The sequence below is a fragment of the Canis lupus genome, chromosome 9 (assembly GCF_011100685.1).
Source record: "Canis lupus familiaris isolate Mischka breed German Shepherd chromosome 9, alternate assembly UU_Cfam_GSD_1.0, whole genome shotgun sequence".
In the NCBI taxonomy this organism is placed as follows: domain Eukaryota; kingdom Metazoa; phylum Chordata; class Mammalia; order Carnivora; family Canidae; genus Canis; species Canis lupus.
Genome location: NC_049230.1, coordinates 31,722,627 through 31,746,414, shown reverse-complemented (window position 1 = coordinate 31,746,414; position 23,788 = coordinate 31,722,627). Strand labels below are relative to the sequence as shown.

At 44.7% G+C, this 23,788-nt stretch overlaps 1 protein-coding gene across 2 annotated transcripts in view; it reads right to left on the bottom strand.

The window, feature by feature from the left end:
• The window catches only part of SCPEP1 (serine carboxypeptidase 1), a 33,198-nt gene extending 17,856 nt beyond the window's left edge, over positions 1 to 15,342 (bottom strand). For both annotated transcript variants that reach the window (XM_038547825.1, XM_038547826.1), the window contains exons 1-5: positions 15,197 to 15,342; positions 11,370 to 11,518; positions 7,269 to 7,358; positions 2,917 to 3,072; positions 2,496 to 2,570 (exon numbers count right to left, since the gene is read on the bottom strand). In XM_038547825.1, coding sequence (XP_038403753.1) covers positions 2,496 to 2,570; positions 2,917 to 3,072; positions 7,269 to 7,358; positions 11,370 to 11,518; positions 15,197 to 15,263 — 537 coding nt within the window. In that variant the 5' untranslated portion in view covers positions 15,264 to 15,342. The remainder of the gene's footprint in view (positions 1 to 2,495; positions 2,571 to 2,916; positions 3,073 to 7,268; positions 7,359 to 11,369; positions 11,519 to 15,196) is intronic.
• Positions 15,343 to 23,788: the final 8,446 nt, after the last annotated feature.

Below are 23,788 nucleotides of genomic sequence, written 5' to 3'. Positions count from 1 at the left end.
TTGAGATGAAAATGTGCTGAAATGGGAAGGTGAGGACTAGTGATGAAGAAAGCAGGCTGTAGACATGATGTCTAAGATGACCTCATATTGGTTTAAAAAGGATTTTATAAAGTGCAGAAAAAGATGTAAAGGCACATCCACTAAGGTGTTAACAGGGCTCTCCACGTGGTGCAAAGGTGACATTCTAAGTTTAAATTTGTGCTTTGCTGTATTTTCTAATTTTCTGTTATCACACATATACTATTTCTTATAAAAGGTTAATTTTTTTAAAAAAATTAATAAATCTTAAAAAAGCAAAGGCCATAATAAGAGCATTGTAAATAAATTTAAACAGTGCAGTGGACGGGAGAAAATGTGGAGAGACTTGCCCTCTGTCCCACATGGCCAGCTGGCCACAGTTAACATGTTACATACCCTTCTAACCCCTTTCTTTGCTTTCACAAGCTTATACACACAGATATAGAAATGTAGCCATTCTTTATACTGGCTGCAAAGTGTCCTCTCATGGAAGGATACATTTATTTTATCTAACTAATCTTATAGGGACAGCCCTGACCTTGTTTCCTGTTGAAGGGCATGGTAAACAATAGTGTATTAAACATCCTCGGACTTGGGGCGCCTGGGTGGCTCAGTTGGTTAAGTGTCTGACTCTTGGTTTCAGCTCAGTTTGGGATCTCAGGGTCATGAGATTGAGCCCCATGTTAGGCTCTGTGCTCAGCTGGGGGTCTGCTTAAGTCTCTCTCTCCCTCTGTTCCTTCCCCCACAAACTCTCACTTTCACTCTCTCTCTCTCTCTCTCTCAAATGTTAAAAAAAAAAAAACTCTCACACACACACACACACACACACACACACACACACAAGAATTCCCACAGGACAGATTCCTGGAACTGAAATTATTGGGTCTGAGGGCATATAGATTTACAAGTTGACAAAGACTGCCAAATTGCCCTTTTAAAAGGATTTATCGGGCATCCCGGGTGGCTCAGCGGTTTAGCGCCACCTTCAGCCCAGGGCATGATCCTGGAGACCCGGGATCGAGTCCCATGTCAGGCTCCCTGCATGGAGCCTGCTTCTCCCTCTGCCTCTGTCTGTGCCTCTCTCTCTGTCTCTCATGAATAAATAAATAAAAATCTTAAAAATAATAATAATAAAATAAAATGATTTCCCAATTTCCAATCTCACCAAAAGTGGAGAAAAACATTTATTTCCCTGACTTCTTACCAAAACTGGGTGTCACTAATCTTTTAAATATTTGTAAACCTTATAGATTTGGCTAACAAAAGTTGAGCATTTGTCATATGTTCACAGGCTGTTTGCATTTTTGCTATACACTGCTTTATATTTTTTGCCAATTTACTTCTAGGATCTTGTCTCTTTTTATGGTTATCAATATAAGTACTTTTTTGGGACGCCTGGGTGGCTCAGCGGTTGAGTGTCTGCCTTTGGCACAGGGCGTGATCCTAGAATCTAGGATCGAGTCCCACACTGGGCTCCTTGCAGAGGGCCTGCTTCTCCCTCTGCCTATGTCTCTACCTCTCTGTGTGTCTTCCATGAATGAATAAATAAATTCTTTAAAATATATATATAAGTATTTTTTCTAGCATATATTTATGCCGGCATACATATATATGTCTTCTGAAATTATGGAACTCTTGAGTTTTAAGTTTTAATGTGGTCTAAATATATCAACTTTATCCTTTTTAGCCTTTGGGTGTTTCATCTTATGAAGGAAAGCTTCAGGGACACCTGGGTGGCTCAGTCAGTTGTACCCAACTCTTGATTTAGGATCAGATCATGATCTTGGGTTGGAAGATGGAGCCTCATGTTGGGTTTTGCAAAGTCTGCTTGAGATTCTCTTTCTCCCTCTGCCTCTACCCTCCTCCCTGCTCACACACCTACACTCTCTCAAAAAATAAAAAATAAAAGAAAATAAAAATTTTTAAATGAAGGTAAGCTTCAGGTTCTCTTATAGTTTTGATTTTTATGTTTGGATTTTTTCTTTATGTTTAGATGTTTATCTAGAACTGATGTTTTATGAAAGGAATTCAACGTTATAGTTTTTTAAAGTGAGAACCATTTGTTTCCATGCCATTCACGGAATATTCTATCTGCTACCCAATGATCTGAAATGCCATCTTATCATCGGATGTGATAATGCCATATGATCATATGCATTACATATATATGTTATTTACATACACATGTTTATACACCAGTATATGTAAAATCTGTTTCTGGATCCTTTATCCTGCTGCATTTAATCTGTTAGTCTGCTGCTGTGCTAGCACAACATTGTTTCACTCACTGTAGCTTTCTTTCCAGCTTGTTTCACAACTGGTAGGGCAATTTTCACTATTCTCTCTGAAACTTCTTGTGGCGATTATTACAGATTTTATATAAGGTCCTACTCAAAGTATATTCAGTCTAAGGTGATATAGAAAAGAACAGAATCAGTTTCTGTCTGAAACCAAAACAGAATCATCTTTCCCATTACCTTATAAAGTTCTAGACCAATGCCAGCAGCCATTTTGCCTCCGTAGGACTCTGAGAAAATGTAGAATGGAATCGTCTAGCAAGAAAAGGAATTTACAAAGAATTAAACATCCCAAATGCTTTTTTATTCACGTGAATTTCAAATTTCTATTGCATGTCATGGCCAGACAAGACAAATCTGCTTTTATTGGTCTTTCCCCCCTATCTGATCAGAATACTGGACTCCAAGGTCATTCTTTCAAGCTCAAAACCACTTTTAGAGATGACAGAAACAAAAGGCCACAATCTGACCTCAGGTGCAGAAAAGTTTTCTCTGACAATGGCTAGACACTGATCTCTTGGGGAAATTTAAGTTTATTCAGGTGGATGTAGTTGTGTGACCGCTAGCCCCTTTGCTTAGCTGTGCCCGAGTCACTGCTCACCTGGAATTCCTTGTGGCAATCGAAGAAAGTCTTCAGGAGAACCATCATGTCTGACGCCACTGTGGCAAGGTCTTTGGCATATGCATCACTCTTGTTCACGTAACTGAACCCAGTGCCCACAGGGTTATCCACAAATAGGAGACTGGCTGACTGGAGCTACATGTCACATAGGAAAGTCAAGTGGTACAATCACTCAGTCACTGACTGTCTTTCTACCATCTTCTATGAACTCAACAAAACCCAAGGATGTGAAGGTACCAGCATGCTTACAATCCTACTGCTAAAAGGGATTTCAAAAAATAGTAAGGGACAGGAGGGACACCTGGCTGGCTTAGTCAGTAGAGCTTGCAACTCTTGATCTCAGGGTTGTGAGTTCAAGCTCCACATTGGGCCTGGAGCCTACTTTCAAAATAAATAAATAATAAAGGCCAGAAACAGAGACTAAGACAGAGAAAGGCAAAGTAGAAGTGATATTTCAGTCAGAAACAAGCTCAGGAATGTTCCAGGCTAAGGAAACGGCATGTGCAAAGACTCAGAGGCAAAAGTAAACTGCACTTAAGGGGGCAGCCCCGGTGGCACAGCGATTTGGTGCCGCCTGCAGTCTGGGGTGTGATCCTGGAGACCAGGGGTCGAGTCCCACATCGGGCTCCCTGCATGGAGCCTGCTTCTCCCTCTGTCTGTGTCTCTGCCCCTCTCTCTGTGTCTATGAATAAATAAATAAAATCTTAAAAAAAAAAAAAGGAGGACCAGAAGGGAGACACAGAGAATCCAAGGACTCAGAGGGACATGGAGGAAGAATGGCCCTGCACTGAGTGACTAATGGAGATGTGAGTATGGGAAGCTAGGTGTGAATGAGTGGTCAAAGGAATGAAGTCCAAGCCAAGGAACTGGCCAGGCAGAGGCCTGAAGGTAGAGTGTAGATGGACAGATGTTGGGAGATGTGGCAGGAGGTAGGGAGAGAGCAGGAATCTGGATCTGATCTTCTGGGAACTGAAAGAGTGATTAAACTAAGGAGAGATCTGCATTGGAGATGCACTCTGAAAGCAGCCACTAGAGAGGATGGAAAAGGGGTGGATGAAGAATATTACCAATGCTCGGGTGTTAAAGAGAGTTCTCATGTGACACAGCAATTCTATTTTGAGGTATATCCCCCTTCACCAAAACTGAAAATAGGAACTCAAATAAATGTTTGCCACCAGTGTCCCCTGCACTATTCATTGAGCCAAACCATGGAAACAACCTAAGTGTTCATCAGCAGATGAAGAGACAAAATGTAAAAAAAAAAAAAAAGAAAAAAAGAAGAGACAAAATGTGGTATAGCCATACAATGGAGTATTATTCGCCCTTACAAAAGGAGAAGAAGTGGCACGCACAACATGGATGAACCTCGTAAATATTATGCTAAGTGAAAGAAGCCACACACCAAAGGCCACATACCATATGACTCCATTGTTACAAAATGGTTAACACAGGCAAGTCTACAGAGACAGAAAATAGATTAGTGGTTGCCTAAGGAGAGACTGGTGGTTAATAGTTAAGGGGTAGGAGGCTTTCTGGGATGGGAGAGTAGTAAAATGTTTTGAAATTGATTGTGGTAATGGTTATAAAACTCTGAATATACTGAATGATGCTGAATTGTATACTTTAAATGGGTGAGTTGCAGGGTATGTGAATTATTTCAATAAAGCTATATTTTATGAATTCATTTTTTTTTAAAGATTTTATTTACTTATTCATGAGAAACACAGAGAGAGAGGCAGAGACACAGGCAGAGGGAGAAGCAGGCTCCATGCAGGGAGCCCAATGCGGGGCTCAATCCCAGGACACGCCCTGAGCCAAAGGCAGACGACGCTCAACCCCTGAGCCATCCAGGAATCCCTACGAATTCATGTTTAGGGGCGCCTGGGTGGCTCAGTCAATTATGCATGACCTTTGACTCAGGTCATGATCTCAGGGTCCTGGGATTCAGCCCTGTGTCAGGCTCCACAATCAGCAGGAAGTTTGCTTCTCCTTCTGCCCTTACTCATGCTCCCCCTCTCTTTCTCCCTCTCTCAAATAAATAAATAAGATCTTTAAAAAAGAAAAAAGAATTTATTTTTAGTTAAAACTGATTGGATGAATGGGTGAGGAGCACAGGAAGACAAGGATGGCTCTCTGGTTTCTGGCTCAGACAACTGATTGGATGGTGGTACCATCTGCCACAATGAGGGACACATGGAGCTGGCTGGTTTTGTGGGTGGGTAGAGGGTACGGTGTACTAATGAACATAGATTGGAATATCTTGAATAGGGGATGTATGAGGGACATCCACACGGAGACATCTCAGAGGCAAATGGAGAAATAGTTCTGGGGCAAAAAAGTTCTGAGCTAGAGATACTGACTTGGGAATCATCATCATCTATGTATCATTAAAGCAGTCTGAGAGGATAGGGCTGCCAAAAGAACATATATAGAAGAGAATATTACCAAGGACACAGTATGGGAAACAGCAACATCTAAGACATGGGAATGGCCAACAGGATAGCAAAAAAGTCCATGAAAAGAATCCCATGAAGGATCTGCTGGACTTGGAATTGGGAAGCCAGCATGCCCCTGAGGACAACAGCTCCAGCAGAGTTAGGGGAAGAGCCAAATGGGTTAGGGCAGTGCTTCCCAACCTTGTCTGGGCCATGGAGGAGATACGTGTACTGTACCCTAGAGCTAATGTGCGTTGGGTTCCCTAGCACCCACTCTCTCCTGCCCCCAGCCCCCAGCCCAGAAAGCTCTAGGCTAAAGCATATATAGGAAGTAAAGACTAGACAGCAGTATACAGCACACCTCATTTTACTGCTCTTTCTATAAATTGAAGATCTGTGGGTAATCCCACATTGAGCAAGTCCATGAGTACCATTTTCCCAACAGCAATTGCTCACATAATGTCTCTGTGCCACATTTTGATAATTCTTGCAATACTTAAACTGTTTCATTATTATTATTGTACTTATTTTAGTGCTCTGTGACCAATGAACACCACTCATGGGAAGTTCAGATGATGGCTAGCATTTTTTAGCCATAGGGCACTTTTTCATTAAGGTATGTACAGTGTTTTTTTACACATCATGTTAGTGCCCATGTAACAGACCACAGTATAATGTAAGCATTAACTTTTATATGGCCTGGGAAATTTAAAAAATTCAAACCAAATCCAGAACCAAACCCACAGTGTCTCCACGGTATGCCTATATAAAGAACTCTCTTAAGAAAGGGTAGTAGCTAGGGACACCTGGGTGGCTCAGCGGTTGAACATCTGCCTTCAGCTCGGTGTGATCCTGGAGTCACTGGATCGAGTCCCACATCAGGCTCCTCACGGGGAGCCTGCTTCTCCCTCTGCCTGTGTCTCTGCCTCTCTCTCTGTCTCTCATGAATAAATAAAATCTTTAAAAAAAAAAAAAAAGGTAGTAGCTGGAGTGGCTTGTGTAGTAGGTTGTGGGAAACCTGTGTACCCCGCACCCCAGGAAGAAGAGAGCCTAGAGACAGCGTAAGGATGTGGAAAGGTACTAACTGTCCAAGTTAGGAATCTTGGAGGAGGGACCTCAGCAGGGAGGAGCCTCGTGTGTTGTTTTGAGACGGGAGGGTAGTGAGGGGCAGGGCAGTGAAGCACTTATTAGCGAGGCCAGGGGCTAACTGGTCACAGGTGATGGCTCTGCTCTCTCGGGGAGGCGGGGAGGCCGGTCAGACCGGGAGGGGAGCGGGGCCCCAGCACACCGATGAGGGCGGCCTCGGCCCCTCCCTGCCAGCCAGACGGTTTTGCCCACCAGCATTTGGCACCCGAGAGGAGATCCAACCAGGGGGACAGTGGGACTGACACAAGCCTGGGGGTGGCATGGCTGGTCAGGGAGAAGGATGAAGGAGCCAGGGGTTGAGCAGAGAGGGGTTAGGGCAGGAAGTGAAACTAAGAATGAGGGAGGGAAGGAGGAAGGCAGAGCTAGAGAGACACCAACAGGGTAGAGGACAAAGGCTCTGAAGTCGTGATGAAGTCCAGAAGCAAGGTGGTAGCGAGGGGGTGAGAGGGGGTTGGCATGAAGGTGGTGGCCAGAGGCAGGGACCCTGCAGGTGGATGACAGAGATGGCCCATATGGGGGGAGTCACAAGGACTCTGGTGTCTGCGAGAACAACCTTCTGCCGCGATGTGGGAAGGCCAGAGAGTCCCGGGAAGGGATAAGCTGTCCTGAGAAATGGACACAGGGAAAGGGATGGGGCAGTGCTGCTAAACTTGTGACCCGCCCCCCCAGACTGCGGGAGGGCCGGGGTGGGGGTGTTCAGGCTTGGCGAGGCCATAGGGCATGTGCAGATAGGGGCTACGCTCACTGTACCCAGGTGGTTCTTCGTGGTTTGAGATCACTATCAAGGGGCCCGATTTCCTCAAAGTTTCCAAATCCAGTGCTGGAACCACCTGGACCACCCTGTGGAAGAGAAAATAAACCCAGAGAAAACATTAGTCAAAGTACCATAACACTGACCACATTCACGATAAACAAGTTATGATTTTTTTATTTTTATTTTTTTTTAAGTTATGATTTTTTTTAAAGATTTTATTTATTTATTCATGAGAGACAGAGGCAGAGACACAGGCAAACAGAGAAGCAGGCTGCATGCAGGGAGCCTGATGTGGGACTTGAACCTGGGAATCCGGGATCACGCCTTAAGCCAAAGGCAGGCACTCAACTGCTGAGCCACCCAGGGTTCCCAACAACTTATGATTTAGTGATGGCTGGGTCAACATTATAGGAAAGACACAGCTGACCTGGAGAACCGGGGTGTCTGTATCAACAGAACCCCCTGGTAATTGACTGCTCAAGCTTTCTTTCTTTTTTTTTTTAATTTTTATTTATTTATGATAGTCACAGAGAGAGAAAGAGAGAGAGGCAGAGACATAGGCAGAGGGAGAAGCAGGCTCCATGCATCGGAAGCCCGATGTGGGATTCGATCCCGGGTCTCCAGGATCGCGCCCTGGGCCAAAGGCAGGCGCCAAACCACTGCGCCACCCAGGGATCCCTGCTCAAGCTTTCTACAGGGAAAAGACCCAGGGACACCTGGCTGGCTCAGTACAGTATGTGACTCTTGATCTCAGGGTTGTGAGTTTGAGCTTCATGTTGGGTGTAGAGATTACTTGAGAATAAAATTAAAATCAAAATTAAGTAAGTAAACAAATAAATGGAAAAGATCTGGTCTAAGAGCCCCAGAAGGGACTTTCCTACCCCTGATCCTCTGAGATTGAACCCTGGCCTGCCATGGGGTTCACTGATCTTCACAACACCTTGCCCAACCCCTAGCATTTCCAAGATGAGCAGTAAGTCCAGGGAAGGGTCATACCCTGTGACTCTCCACCACACCACTGTCTCCTCAGTGTCCCTGTGAAATGACTAGGGCCACAGTTTAAGGGGCAGTGTGATCACATGGATCCCTAGGATATAATTTAGCAAATGCAAAAGTCCCAGAGCAGGGAGGGCTGGACACTGTGCGCTCAGGGCTGAGGGCAGGTGGGGCAGGGCTGTGAACAGAGCTCAGTGTCTGGGCCCAACCACGGGAGCTGGACGTCCCATGGGTTGTGAAGGGCTAAGCCAGGGAAGGTGGCCCTTTGGGAGACAGTCAGGGGAAAGCGTGGTCAGTGCTCTTCTGAACAAAGCCTCAGGGACCAGCTGAGCCAAGGGCACAGGCATTCAGAGAAAGGATCCTGCCTCCCTGTGCACGAGCAAGATGGACAAGAAAGGATCATACACAAACACGGAAGGAATAGCTCCGGCAAAACAGAAGCCAGGGCTACTTGTACAGGGCAATCTAAAGGGGAAAAAAAAAAAAGACAACGTCGGGTCAGGGCTCAGGGGTAACTGGAAGATTCCAACAGGGAAAGACTGTGTGAAACTATGTAATGTTTTGAACCTACCCCAAACTATTATAAAACTGGGAGGCTATCCATCCCTCTAATTATATGCACTCAGTATCTTAAGCTTTCCCAATATCATGGTAAAAAGCTCACAAACCAGGGGCAGCTGTTCATCACAGTGACATTTATGACAGTGAAAGGATGCACCTCCAATGCCCCTCGCTAAGGGAACAGATCAGTACAGACTGTGAAACAGCCATTTAGAACCACAAACTATATGGAATTATGTGGCAACACTGCAAAATGCAACACACAGTAAATTAAGAGCAAGCGTGTATCTCCAGGTGGCTGCTGGGCCCCTTTCTCCTAGTGGACTGACTGGGAAACAGGACAGGACAGGACCAGAACAAAAGGAGGGAAGCTGGGAATCCTAGGAGGCTTGGCCTTGGTGGGACAACTCCCAATTTCCTGGGCTGCTTTTGATAAGCTGTGGTCGGAGGCAGGAGATGACACCCCTCCCTCCCCTAACCCCAAAGGCAACAAGAAGCTGGCTGAAAGATGTTTCTGTTCTATTTGAGAACATCCTACCGCAAAGTCTTTTTTTCCCTTAGAACTTCGGGATGGGGTGCTTTCATGGCCCAGGACTATCCAGTGACTCTGAAATATGGGAAACATGTCAGCAGACCAACTGGACTGCTTAAATGACTTGAAAGTGTATCGAAAATAGCTCACTACTGCACTCAGAGTTACTTCACTCTGGTGACATGACCTCAATTACTCAAAGACCTGCCCACAGAAGTCAGTATGTGTGTCACCAGTAGGCTGCTAAAATAGATTTCCTTTTCATCAAAATTAATTATTTCTTCCCTAATCATAGTCTTTTTCCTTCTCCTGTGGGCCTCAGAGGAAATGAAGGGCAGGTTGGTTACTTAGCCTGTGGATAACCTTCAATGAGTATCTTAGCTCAGAGGGTTAACCTAACCAGTCATATACTGGGCGGCACGACAAAGTGTACGCAGAGCAATCAGCTGTGGGCAGAGGGAGCCCCTCCTCCAGAAGCTCCTGCCTTGTGTGAAAGGGGCCACGGTCACTCAGCTTTGGGATAGCAAGTTCAGGACCCAAGGTGCCATGTCTCCTGATGGTTGGAAAAAGGAAAATGTTTTGAATTTAAGATGTTGGCAAGTGAGATGTTTGGTGGTGCATTTGGAGTGTCCAACTCTTGGTTTCGGCTCAGATCAAATAAATAAATAAATAAATAAATAAATAAATCTAAAACAAAACAAAAAAAATGTTGGCAACTAATTCAGATCGAACAACCACCTCACTCTGCAATCAACCAAAGGAAAGATCTGCAACTTCTAAAGTTGAACAGTTTTTAAATTCCTAAGAGCCCAGAAACTGCTTCAGGGGCAGCATGTGACAAAGAGGATGCTGACTGGGTAGCATCTGGCCTACACTCCAGTACTTCTGCTTTCTGCTTTGGCTCCTTCTGTAAGCTTTCACTTGAGGTTGGAAGAAGTCCTGCTGATTAACAAAATCCTCAGATGAAAAACCAAAGCTCAGAAAACAGAACTCTGCTGCATTTCCGCCTCCAGCAGCCCCGAGGTAAACAGAAGTTCATGGGGATACACACATGCGTTCTTTTTATCTGCACCCTCAAGCGGGGCCTCACATCCAGCCCTCAAAGGTAACAGTTGTGATAACGCTACAAGGGAAAGGGCCTTTCCCTACAAAGGGCTCCTCTGAGCCCTATCTCACCAGAAAGTCTGTGGGGGTTAGCCAAGGAGGCCAAGCCCAGGGCACTGGCAGGTTGCTGGTGAATGCTGACATTCTGGGAGGAAGTGACATTTGCATCCCTGGGAAGGGAGAAGCAGGACACTTATTTACCGATGAGCCACCTGGAGCCCAATCTGGGCCATACCTCCAGTCTCTAGAGGCTGAAGCAAGAGCGTGTTCCTCAACCCCTCCCTACAGACTGGTCTTCCAAGTGGGTGTGGGCCACCTCTGGGCAGGTATTTTAGGAATGCAAGGAAGGCTCCTCTGACTACCCCCAAATACCCTTCAGCCAGTCCCTTGCCTTCCAGCCTACAATCAGAGCTCAAGATGAACATGCAAACACACTTAGGGAGAAGGATAGGCCCAATATTTAATACTAAGATACAAAAGGCTGAATCCTTTACAAAGATCAGCTTTTCTGGGGGTGAGGACTTAGGGTCTAGGAGGGACTAGTAGAAGAGGGAGAGGGAGGGGTGCTCAGAGTGCCCTAGCCTTTGCTTTGGAACCTTTCAAAACATTTCTGTGAGCATAAAGTCAAATGTGTCTTTAAGAGCTTCCACGAAGGCATCCTGCCACTGGCTGAGCTCGATATAAAAAGACCCCCCACAAAGGCTAGAACCCCTCACTCTTTGATTTGGCCCCCTCGGTAGACCATTGCCTTTGCTTGCCCCAGAAGGACACCAAACCTCCAACCCTAGGAGACCCTCCATCAGCTGCTGGATCTGATTAGTCCTTCACAGCTGAGCTGTGAGACCTTAAGAGCAAGCAAAGTGGTATGTGGGGAAAGCTGGCTGGGCAGCCAAGCCACTTTTACCTGAAGCCACATGACCAGGGGCAGTTCTGAAAAGTTCTTGCAGGGGTTCGTGGCATAATAGAGCCACCAGAACATGTGGGCATCCTTGCGGACGGTCACGTAATCCCATACTTCCTTTCCCTCTTCTGCGGGCCAGTCAGTGACCGCTCCTAAAACAGAAGTACAATGTGATTTCCCGAAGAATGTGTAACATCCAGGTAAAGTCCAAACCTGCAGAGACAGCCATGCTAAACTGGAGAAAATTTGGTTCCTATTTGAGGCAATTTACTCACTTTAATATATTGTGGAGATAAGGAAAAGCACTTAAGTTAATGAAAAAGCAAACCAGGAGTGCCTGGGTGGCTCAGTCAGTTAAGCACCTGACGCTTGATCTCAGCTCAGGTGTTGATCTCAGGGTCATGAGATCATGCCCTGCATGGGCTCTGTGCGGAGCAGTCAGCTTGAGACTCTCCTTCTGCCTCTCCCACCCACTCTCTCCTTCTAAAAAAAAAAAAAAAAAGAAAAAAAAGCAGAGCAGCCCGGGTGGCTCAGCGATTTAGCGCCCTCTTTGGTCCAGGGCCGGATCCTGGAGACCAGGGATCAAGTCCCACATCGGGCTCCCTGCATGAAGCCTGCTTCTCCCTCTGCCTGTGTCTCTGCCTCTCTCTCTGTATCTCTAATAAATAAATAAAATCTTAAAAAAAAAAAACTATTTAAAAAAAGGCCAACCAAACTTTTTTCTTTTTTTATGATAATCACACAGAGAGAGAGAGAAAGAGACAAATCAAACTTAATAGTGGCAAAAGAGGTTAAGGGCTTTCACTTTTTCCTCTGCAATATTCAGATTTTTTTTTAAAAAAAGATTTTATTTATTTATTCATGAGAGACAGAGAGAGAGAGAGGCAGAGACAGGCTCCCCATGGGGAGCCTGATGCAGGACTCGATCCCAGGACATGAGGATCACGACGTGAGCCAGAGGCAGAAGCTCAACCACTGAGCCACCCAGGTGCCCCAATACTTAGATTTTTAACAATAAGCCTGAAACACATTTACAATTCTATTTTAGAAAGACAGATTCACATTTCTGGAAAAAAAAGAAAAACTGCAAGATGCTGGCTTTTAATATCTCATTTAATATATGATTAAAGTATCCCAAATGAGAGGGACCAATATTCACTTTATTATGCTGGGGCAACTGTTAGCTTTTGTGAGGGAGAAAAAAAAAAAAAACAACACAGGTCCTTACTTGACACTGTAAACCAAAATAAATTTCAAGTGGATCAAGCGTTTCAATTTAAAATTTTAGACATTAAAAAAATACAAAAATATAATTGAATGCTTTTCTGATCTCTGGTTGGGGAAGTGATGTGGCCATACCCCCAGAGACTACAAAGAAAAAGATAAACAGAGTTGAGGACAGAGGCTTGTTATATATTCTGTACAACAAAATTTATGTACATCAGAAATAAAATTAAAAAGCATACAAGAAAGAAAGATCTGCAACAAATATGAAAAAAGGGTGATTTTCCTTTCTCATGTAGATCAATTTCAAAAAGTAAGATCAGGACAGCCCGCGTGGCTCAGCGGTTTAGCGCCGCCTTCAGCCAGGGTGTGACTCTGGAGATCCAGACCCAGGATCGAGTCCCACATCGGGCTTCCTGCAAGGAGCTGGCTTCTCCCTCTGCCTGTGTCTCTACCTCTCTTTCTCTCTGTGTCTCTCACGAATAAATAAATAAATAAAATCTTTAAAAAAACAAACAAACAAAAAAATCCAAAAAGGAAGATCCTAATTAAATGTGTGAAGGCTCTGAGGAAATAATTTACGAAAAGGAAATTTGAATGGCTAATTAATATGTAAAAAAAGAGTTAACATCACTAATACTCAGCTATGAAAGTCAAATCAATATGAGGTCACTAAAAAAACGTTGGCTTGGGGGCAGCTCAGGTGGCTCAGCGGTTTAGCGCTGCCTTCAGCCCAGGGCCTGATGCTGGAGACCTGGGATCGAGTCCCGTGTCGGGCTCCCTGCATGGAGCCTGTTTCTCCCTCTGCCTGTGTCTCTGCCTCTCTCTCTCTCTTTCTCTGTGTCTCTCATAAATAAATAAATCAAATCTTTAAAAAAAAAAAAAACGTTGGCTTATTTGATGGATAAAAAAATAATGGCAGGTGCTCAATGTCCACAAGGAGACAGGAGATCAGTCCTCAGCACTGTCAGCAAGAGTGCACGCTGGCATCACCTTTGGGGAAGGCAGCTTGGCTTTCCAAATATCAAAAGAAAGATATTCCATAGATCAAAAGCTATATATATACACACACGCACACACACATGCACACACACATGCGTATCCTTTAATTCCACAGCCTCAATTTTCCCTAGTTACCTTTGTAGCATCTGAAAAGATGTTGTATCAGAAAAGAGTAGGTTCGATACATTTTCTGTCACCTTTGCTAAAGTAACAACTCTCGAGTCAACAGTTGTTTTCCTCAAATACCCCTCTGTGGGTAAGAAAAGGCTGAGGTTAAAGACGATGAGAGCTGACCCTCCATGATGGGAGTTTCCTGCCTTCTACTTCCTCTTTGCTGAAATTTCAAGCCCCCGTGACAAGGCAAGGCACAAAAACTGGTCTGAAACAGAAGAGAAGGGAGTAGACCAGGACACTACTCCCTTGGGGGTGGGATTTTGGGGTTTTGTAAGAAGGATGTAGATTAAGAAAACCAGAAAGTGGCTTGAGGAGCAAAACAGAATGGCTAGATCACAGGTGTGGCTTAAAGATTCTCTGTTCAAGTGACCCAAGATTACAGCCTCCTGGAGATATGACAAATAGGGTTTGCATCCCTTTTGACTTAGCGGCTGGCACTCCTCCCTTCCCTGGCAGTGACCACTGTTAAACATTTGGGGAGGGCGATATATTTGACAACATTTCCCAGACCCAAGCTGAAGGGCCAGAGGATCCCCAGTTTACAAAACGGAAGAGAACTCCTAAGCACTCCGCCTAAGATCACAAGGCAAGTTTGTGGCCAGTTGGAATTCTCGGGACCTTGATTCAGACCACGAGACATTCTGGTGAAAGAGTGAAAACCAATGTGCAAGTCATCCTATTAAACACGAATTTGTTTTTGTCAAAAAGAACTGCAGTGAGGGGAGATGTTATCCCGTCCTGATGAGGAGAGAGAGAAAGACCTTATCTCAATGAAACGTCCCATTCGTGATAGGGTTTGTTTTTCAGGGTCCTTCGCACCGCATGTTTCAGCTCAAATTAAAAAGTCCTCATGGGGGATCCCTGGGTGGCGCAGCGGTTTGGCGCCTGCCTTTGGCCCAGGGCGCGATCCTGGAGACCTGGGATCGAATCCCACGTCGGGCTCCCGGTGCATGGAGCCTGCTTCTCCCTCTGCCTGTGTCTCTGCCTCTCTCTCTCTCTCTGTGTGACTATCATAAATAAATAAAAATTAAAAAAAAAAAAGTCCTCATGAACCCACTTAGCAGCCAATCACCGCAGGAAAAGGGCGGTGGACTTAGGATCGTGGAAACCTCATTGATCAGCAGTTTTCCCAAGTCATGTATTTTGCACAACTGCTTCTACCTAGGGGGTAGGGAAGAGAGGAGGAGTACCAGACCACTCAGCCAGAAAGGGGTGTAGAAAAAATACTTAGCATTAAAAAAAAAAAAAGAAAGAAAGAAAGAAAAGAAAGAAGGAAGGAAAGAGAGCGAGGTTCCAAAGCAGTATAATGATGCAAGGTAGAAACTGGGGGAAAGAGATTTGCTTTCAAAAGCGCAAACCCACTAACACACGCTCAGCCCTGGAGAGAGAAGGAGGCACCGGCCGCTGATGCACCTTTTGCCCGAACCTACCGGTGCTCAGGCCCAGAAGTAGCAGCAGCAGCAGCGGCACGGAAGAGGCTCGGGGCGCCAGCTCCATGGCGAACGCCGGGCGGCAGCATCAGCAGCTGCAGGCTGCACCCCGCGCCCCGCCACGTGACGGCGGCGGGTGGGGCCTGGCGGGGGGGCGGGGCCTGTCTGAGGGGGCGGGGCCTGGGCGGGGCTGGGCGGGGCCAGGGCGGCGGGGAGTGAGCCCCGGTGGCTACCAGTGTCCCGGGCGCGCTCTGCTGGGCTGGTCCCCCCGGAGCAAGACGGCCGCGCTCGGGGTGTCCCGTCTGCCCCACCGCATCCTCCTCGGCGTTTTGGGGACAGATCAGAGAGGAAGAGGCGGAGAATGCATTTGATGGTCTGGGTCATGGGACGGGACTGAAACGCTGCAGAGAAGTAACCACGAGAACCGCCCTTCAAGCCGGGCTCCTCTCTTCCTTCCCCCCAAATAGGCCTGGCATTTCAAAAGCTACCGCGCGTGTACCTCCGAGAGATGAAGCCAGAACCAGCTGGTTCGTAGAAGCCTGCGATTCCGTCTTCACAGATTTATCTTTAAAATTACTTTAACTATAAGATTACATATGTCACGGACATTTTGGAAATTACAAAAATGTGTTGGATCCTACAGAACCGTTGTTGGCATTTGGGGTATATATATATTTTTTTCCTGTGGTCTTCATCTTTTGAAGTACACTGATAAAAAGTTTTATTGTTTTTTTTTTTTTTTTCTGTGTTGATGATAATTTGTCATTGTCAGAATTCGGTGTTAGCATCGTCTTCACAGCGGTCATTTTAAAGAGGAAACTGTAGGTTTGGGGAGGGAGAGGGGGGAAATGAATGGTAGAGATGTGTGTGTGTGTGTGTGTGTGTGTGTGTGTGTTAAAAGGTCATTTTTCCCCCTAAGGATGTACTGAACAACACCTCGTGGAACTAGGAAACAAGATAATACAAGGACAGTGTGAGGGTCAGGTTGTTGCTAACTCCTCTATTTCAAAAAGCGCACGTGACAGAAAACGAAACAGAAAAACAAAGTCCAGGTGACTAGGACTCCTTCTCCTGTTCCCCTCAGCATCCCTCTCCTCCTGACTCTCATCAATGATCAGGTGTTTTTATCTGCCACCCTGTGAAGTGAGAGTCCTGCCGGTGATGGGCAAAGGCCCCGAGACTGAGGCCAGAGAAAAGAAACAGGTAACCAGGTTCCCTTAAGCTTTAGCTTGGGGGGTGGCCCCCGGGGCGGTGTAAAATGCCATATTGAGGGTACCAGCTCGGTGGGGGGGAGGGTAATAAACCTCTAGGGGAACATTTGAAAAATATACAGATTACACCCTTAGTGAAACAGAAGTAACTATCTTACAGACATTGTAACAAAGCTTCCAAGTTGGTCTGTGTCACCAGAGCTTCAAATCCTCTTAATCAGTTCCAGTATAGCTAGACTTTCAGAGTTTTGTGTTTTCTTTTTTTTTTTAATTTTTATTTATTTATGATAGTCACACAGAGAGAAAGAGAGAGAGGCAGAGACACAGGCAGAGGGAGAAGCAGGCTCCACGCACCAGGAGCCCGATGTGGGATTCGATCCCGGGTCTCCAGGATCGCGCCCTGGGCCAAAGGCAGGCGCCAAACCGCTGCGCCACCCAGGGATCCCAAGTTTTGTGTTTTCATTGCAAAAATAACACTATAGTAAATATATTTTCCGTATGGTATTTTCAGGGAATTATTTCTCGAGGATAAAATAGAAATGATACTCTTGTATGAAAGTCTACAAATGTTATATAGCTTTATTTTTTTTTAAGATTTATTTATTTTAGAATGAGAGAGTTGTGGGAGGGGCAGAGGGAGAGGGAGAGAGGATCTCAAGCAGAGTCCCTGCTAAGCAGGGAACCCCACTTGGGGCTTGATCTCACGACCCTGAGATAAAGACCTGAGCCAAAATCAAGAGCCAGACTCAACCGACTGAGGCAACCAGGCTCCCCACTTTAAGCCCTGGGGTGGGCTAATTCAGTAGGGGTGATGGAGATACAGGTAAGGGCCAGGGAACTGCCTGATAAAACAATGATGGATGTATGGGGTACCCAGGTGACTCAGTCCAACTCTATCTCTGTTCAGGTCTTGATCTTAAAAGTCTGAATTCAAGCCCCATGGTGGGCTCCCCACTGGGTGTGAAGCCTACTTAAAAACAAACAAAATAATGGTGTAAAAATCAATTAGAAACTATGGTTACCCCTCAAGGATAAAGGGCAGACATTGACAGGGGTACGGGACATAAAGTAATTTCCTGAAATAACAGTAATGTTGTATATTTTGATAGGTGTGTTGAACAAATAAAATACAACTGAGTAAAATTTTTTAAAGTTTTATTTAAGTCATTTCCACACCCCACAAAGAGCTTGAACTCATGACGCTGAGATCAAGAATTGCACACTCCTCCAACTGAGCCAGCCAGGTGCCTCTCAACTGAGTACATTTTAAAGATCTTATTCACTGTATTCAATGATTCATGAATTTGGCAGCACACCATCCAGCAGATAGAAAGAAAGGGGATCCAAGGAGCTCTACAAAATTGAAGGCTTTTTATAGGCAGAAACCTCTCAACAAGGAAGTCATTAACAAAAGAAAAGAAATAAGAAATAAAATAAAACAAAAAAGAAAAGAATTGTTTCAGGAAAGATCCTCTTTCTTGCAGGGGAGGGTGGGAGGTGGGCTTTATCAGGCAGATTACCTAACTAGTGCTGATTAGCAGGCTCTAGATTCACTGGGGCACCTGGCTGGATCAGTCAGTAGAGCATGTGACTCTAGATCTCAGGGTTGTGGGTTTGAGACCCATGTATGTAGAGATTACTTTAAAATAAAAATCTTAGGGGTGCCTAGGTCTGCCTTTGGCTCAGACTTCTGGGATCAAGACTGACATCAGGCCTCCCTGCTCAGAGGGGAGTCTGCTTCTCCCTCTCCCTCTGCTGCTCTCCCTGCTTGTGCTCTCTCCCTGTCAAATAAATAAATAAAATATTAAAAATAATAGTCTCTTAAAAATAAATAAAGATCACATTTCTGCAATTAAGTTTTGGTTTGCTGGGATGCCTGGGTGGCTCAGTGGTTGAGCGTCTGGCTCAGGTACTGGGATCAAGTTCCGCATCGGGCTTCCTGCAGGGAGCCTGCTTATCCCTCTGCCTATGTCTCTGCCTCTGTGTGTGTGTGTCTCTCATGAATAAATAAAATCTAAAAACAAAAACAAAAACAGAATGAGGGGGTGCCTGGGTGGCTCAGTTGGTTAAGTGTCTGTCTTCAGCTCAGGTCCTGATCCTAGGGTCCACATTGGGGGGGCTTGATCCCAGGCTAAGCTGGGAGCCTGCTTCTCCCTCTCCTTCTGCTGCTCCCTCTGCTTGTGCCTTTTTGCTCTCTCTGTCAAATAAATAAATAAAATCTTAAAAATAAATATAAATAAATAAAACCACAATGTGATACCACTACACATCTTTCAGAATAGCTGAAATGAAAACCAGCAACGAAGGATATGAAGACATTGAATCACTTCATACATTGCAAGTGGGAAGGCAAAATGGTACAGCTACCCTGGAAAACAGTTGGGCAATTTCTTAAAAAACTAAACATGCCGGATGGCTGGGTAGCTCAGTGGTTGAGCATCTGCTTTTGACCCAGAGTGTGATCCTGGGGTCCCAGGATTGAGTCCTACATCAGGCTCCCTGCAGGGAGCCTGCTTCTCCCTCTGCTTGTGTGCCTCTCTCTGTGTGTGTCTCTCATGAATACATAAATAAATACTTAAAAAAAAAAAAAAAACTAAACTAAACATGCAAGGGTCCCCAGGTAGCTCAGTTGGTTAAGCATCTGCCTTTGACTCAGGTTGTGATCCTGGGGTCCTGGGATGAGCACTGTGTAGGGCTCCCTGCTCAGTGGGGAATCCACTTCTCCCTCTCCCTTTGCCCTTCTTCCCCCCTTGTGCTCTCTCTCTCTCTCAAATAAATAAATAAAATCTTTTTTTTTAAAAAGCGCAAAAACTAAACATGCAACTATCATATGACCCAGCAATTGCACTCCTGGACATTTATCCCAGAGAAATGATTTACATAAAAACCCACCAAGGAATGTTTATGGCAGCTTTATTTGTAATAGCCCCAAACTGGAAATAACCCAAATGGCCTTAAACAGGGTCAACAGGCCTTCACCCCAAATGATTAAACAAACTGTGGTTTACTCAAGCCACAGAATACTGTTCAGCATAAGGAACAAATTATAGATACACATAGCAGCATAGATGAATCTCCAGAGAGTTATGCTGAGAAGCAAAAAAGTCAGTACCAAAAGGTTACATACTTTACAATTTCACTCATATAGCATTCTTGAAATGACCAAAAAAAAAAAAAAAAACATAGAAATAGAAAGCACTGTGGTGGCTATAATAGAGCAACAGGGAAGATCATTGTGATAATGGAATTGTTCTGTGTTTTGGCTGTATCAGTCAATACCCTGGTTATCACTGAGGGAAATTAGCTAAAGGGTACATGGGATCTCTCTGTATTACTTTCTACAACTGCATGAGAATCTATAATTATATTAAAAAACTTAATTTAAACATACTGGATCGATTGATTTAAAGTAGGCTCTCCCTCAGTGCAGGACTTGAGCTCATGACCCTGAGATCATGAACTGAGATCAAGAGTCGGATGCTTAATCAACTGAGCCACCCACTTAAAAAAAAAAAAAAAAAGGTTAATTTAAAAAGGAAAGCAAATCGAAGCATAAAACATATAGTGCTCTGCTCCTTGCTCTTTTTTTCTCATTATATCCTAGGCACATTTCCATGGCAGTATATTTGGAACTACCTCAATATGGATTTCATTACATAAATTTTGATACAGGGACACCTGGGTGGCTCAGCAGTTGAGTGTCTGCCTTTGGCTCAGAGTCCCAGAATGGAGTCCCTTGCATAGGGCTCTCTGCAGGGAGCCTGCCTCTCCCTCTGCCTGTGTCTCTGCCCACCCCTCCCCCTCCCCGTGTCTCTCATGAATAAATAAATAAAATCTTTAAGAAAAAAATAATAAAAAAATAAATTTTGATACAGTGAAATTCTATACAACCTTGGATGTACACTAATTTTATTCAATTAAATCTCTGTTGATGGTTATTTACTTTGTTTCTTGTTATTTGGTTTTTACAATGTTTCAGGAAACATTATATAGGATTCTTTGCTCATAGTCTATACATGCCTAGATATGGAATATGCCTAGATATGACCTATCCTATATGGATAGGTCAAAGTACGTGAAAAAAAGGGATACATGAATTTATAATTTAGACAAATGTTGTCAAATGACCCTTTAGAAGTTTTTAAAGGGTCATTTGACAAATGATAGGTCCTTTCAATAAATTTTTACAGTCATGAACGTTGCAAAATACAGATAAACACATATAATTGGGTACCTACCACTCAGTCTTATTAAATTAATATTAATACTTTGGTTCTGAGTCTTAGATTAGATCTGATCAGATTTAATCAGATCATATCTAAGACTAAGTCTGACTCTTAGATTTATCACTTTGAATCAATCCTTTGTCATCACTCCAGGTTCCATAGTAAAGAGAATGGTGGCATTTTGCCTATCTCTAGGAAGGAAACAAGAATAGGCAGGCAAGTACTTAAAAGCCACCTGCTGCTTAGGTAACTTTCCATTTTTGGAGTAGCAGTCTTGTAGGGGGCGGCATAAGTCAGGCCTAAGGAATACCCAAACACTTCCTAAGGAGAAACAAGCATGTATGGTTTTAAGAGAATTAAGTTATACTTCTTGTTTCACTTGAACTTCTTCCTAAAGTTGCTTGCCTGAGAATGTGACTGCACTGTTTTCTGTTCTTCGAAAAGAAATGTATCTCTTGGGCAGCCCGGTGGCTCAGCGGTTTAGCGCCACCTTCGGGCCAGGGCCTGATCCTGGAGACCCGGGGTGGGAGTCCCGCGTCGGGTTCCCTGCATGGAGCCTGCTCTGCCATTCTCTCTCTGTCTCTCATGAGTAAAAAAATACAATCTTTAAAAAAAGAGAGAAATAAATGTATCTCTTTCTCTCTCCTGCCCCATATAGATAAGCCTCACTGGCACCTACTAGGTCATTTGTTTCTACCATGTATTATTAAATTTACATTAACTTTAAGGAGGGACACCTGCACCCCGATGTTTATAGCAGCAAGGTCCACGATAGCCAAACTGTGGAAGGAGCCTCGGTGTCCATCGAAAGATGAATGGATAAAGAAGATGTGGTCTATGTATACAATGGAATATTACTCAGCCATTAGAAACGACAAATACCCACCATTTGCTTCGACGTGGATGGAACTGGAGGGTATTATGGTGAGTGGAATAAGTCAATCGGAGAAGGACAAACATTGTATGGTCTCTCATTTGGGGAATATAAAAATTAGTGAAAGGGAATAAAGGGTAAAGGAGAGAAAATGAGTGGGAAATATCAGAGAGGGAGATAGAACATGAGAGACTCCTAACTGTGGGAAACAAACAAGGGGTGGTAGAAAGGGAGGTGGGCGGGGGGTTGGGGTGACTGGGTGATGGGCACTGAGGGGGCACTGGACGGGATGAGCACTGGGTGTTATGCTGTATGTTGTTGTTTATTGAACTTCAATAAAAAAAATACAAAAAAAAAAAAAAACCAAAACTTTAAGGAAAAATGAGGGCCCCTGGCTGGCTCAGTCAGTAGAGAATGTGACTTTTGATCTCAGAGTTGTAAGTTCAAGCCCCACATGAGTTTAGAGGTTACTTAAAATTAAAAAACTTTAGGGACACCTGGGTGGCTCAGCAGCAAAGTGCCTGCCTTCAGCCCAGGGCGTGATCCTGGAGACCCAGGAATCGAGTTCCATGTCAGGCTCCCTACATGGAGCCTGCTTCTCCCTCTGCCTGTGTCTCTGCCTTTCTCTCTCTGTTCTCTCATGAATAAATAAATAAAATCTTAAAAAAAAAAACTTTAAAAAAACTTTAAAAATGTAGTGCATTCTACTGTAATAATGCACATGACAGCAACCATTGATACATAAAATCTAGTAATGCCCTGAACTTGAGAACAGCTTTCTTGTATTGGGATTAACTCCTTTCTCTTAGATATTGATACGCTCTCTCAATTCAAATGCATTCTTATAAACACAATTGATTTCAACTATCAGATTAAATTGCTAATAAATCTATGACAGTTCACAAATGTCCATCACCCTATCCATGAATACGCAAGTCTTTGATTACAATCCCCATTTCAATGGAATTGTCATTTTTACCCCAGTTTCATCTAATGTTAGCTCCAGAAACCAGGCACCTCTAAGTGTAAATGGTATAATAATCACTTAAGTCTTTTTTTTTTTTTAAGGATTTTATTTATTTAGGGCAGCCTGGGTGGCTCAGTGGTTTAGTGCTGCCTTTGGCCCAGGGTATGATCCTGGGGACCTGGGATTGAGTCCCATGTTGCCTCCCTGCATGGAGCCTGCTTCTCCCTCTGCCTGTGTCTCTGCAGAGAGACACACACAGAGAGAGAGGCAGAGAGACAGGCAGAGGGAGAAGCAGGTTCCCCACAAGGAGCCCAATGTGGGACTTGATCCCAGAACCCGGGATCACGACCTGAGCCAAAGGCAGATGCTTAACCGCTGAGCCATCCAGAGGTCCCTCATCACTTAGTCTTAGTAGACCCTTCCCAGATATTGAGAATGTAAATGACTCTAGCAACTTGGTAAACACTTCTTTGGGAAGTCAAGTGTTTGTTTTTACATTTAGTTTGTTACATTTTAACAATTTTTTGTTTTTAAAATATTATTTTTAAAAGATTTTATTTATTCATAGAGACACACAGAGAGAGAGGGGTGGGGGGCAGAGACGCAGGCAGAGGGAGGAGCAGGCTCCATGCAGGGAGCCCCACGTGGGGCTTGATCCTGGAGCCAAGGGACAACGACGCCCTGAGCTGCAGGCCGACACTCACCCACTGAGCCACCTCGGCGTCCATACGGCTTTATTTTAAAACGGCGACATTTACAATACACTGGGAATTGCATGAAAAATTTTGTCAATTAAATGTATTGGGGGGGGATTACTGTTTTTTGAGATTCTTTTCTGTACAAAAGCAAATATGTTAGAAGACAACTACTAAGCAGTGCTTATTTTTTTAAGATTTTATTTATTATTCATGAGAGACACACATAGAGAGAGAGAGAGAGAGAGGCAGAGACACAGGCAGAGGGAGCAGCAAGCTCCATGCAGGGAGCCCGACGTGGGACTCGATCCCACGACTCCAGGATCACGCCCCGGGCTGAAGGCGGCGCTAAGCCTCTGAGCCACCCAGGGATCCCTGAGCAGTGCTTGTTTATCCAGAGAGTTGCCTAAATTCGGACCCCGCACAGAGCTCAGCGGGACAGGGATTCACTTATCCTCTTTCCTAGCCCAGGGACGACCCGAATTGAGGCCCGCAAGCCCCACGGCGTTGTCGCGGGGTGCGGAGCCTGTAGTAGCCACTTGGCGCCCATAGGGGGCACACGTTAACAGGCCGTCGGGGGCGGGCCGCCGAGCACGCCTCTCCGTAGCCCTGTGGAGCC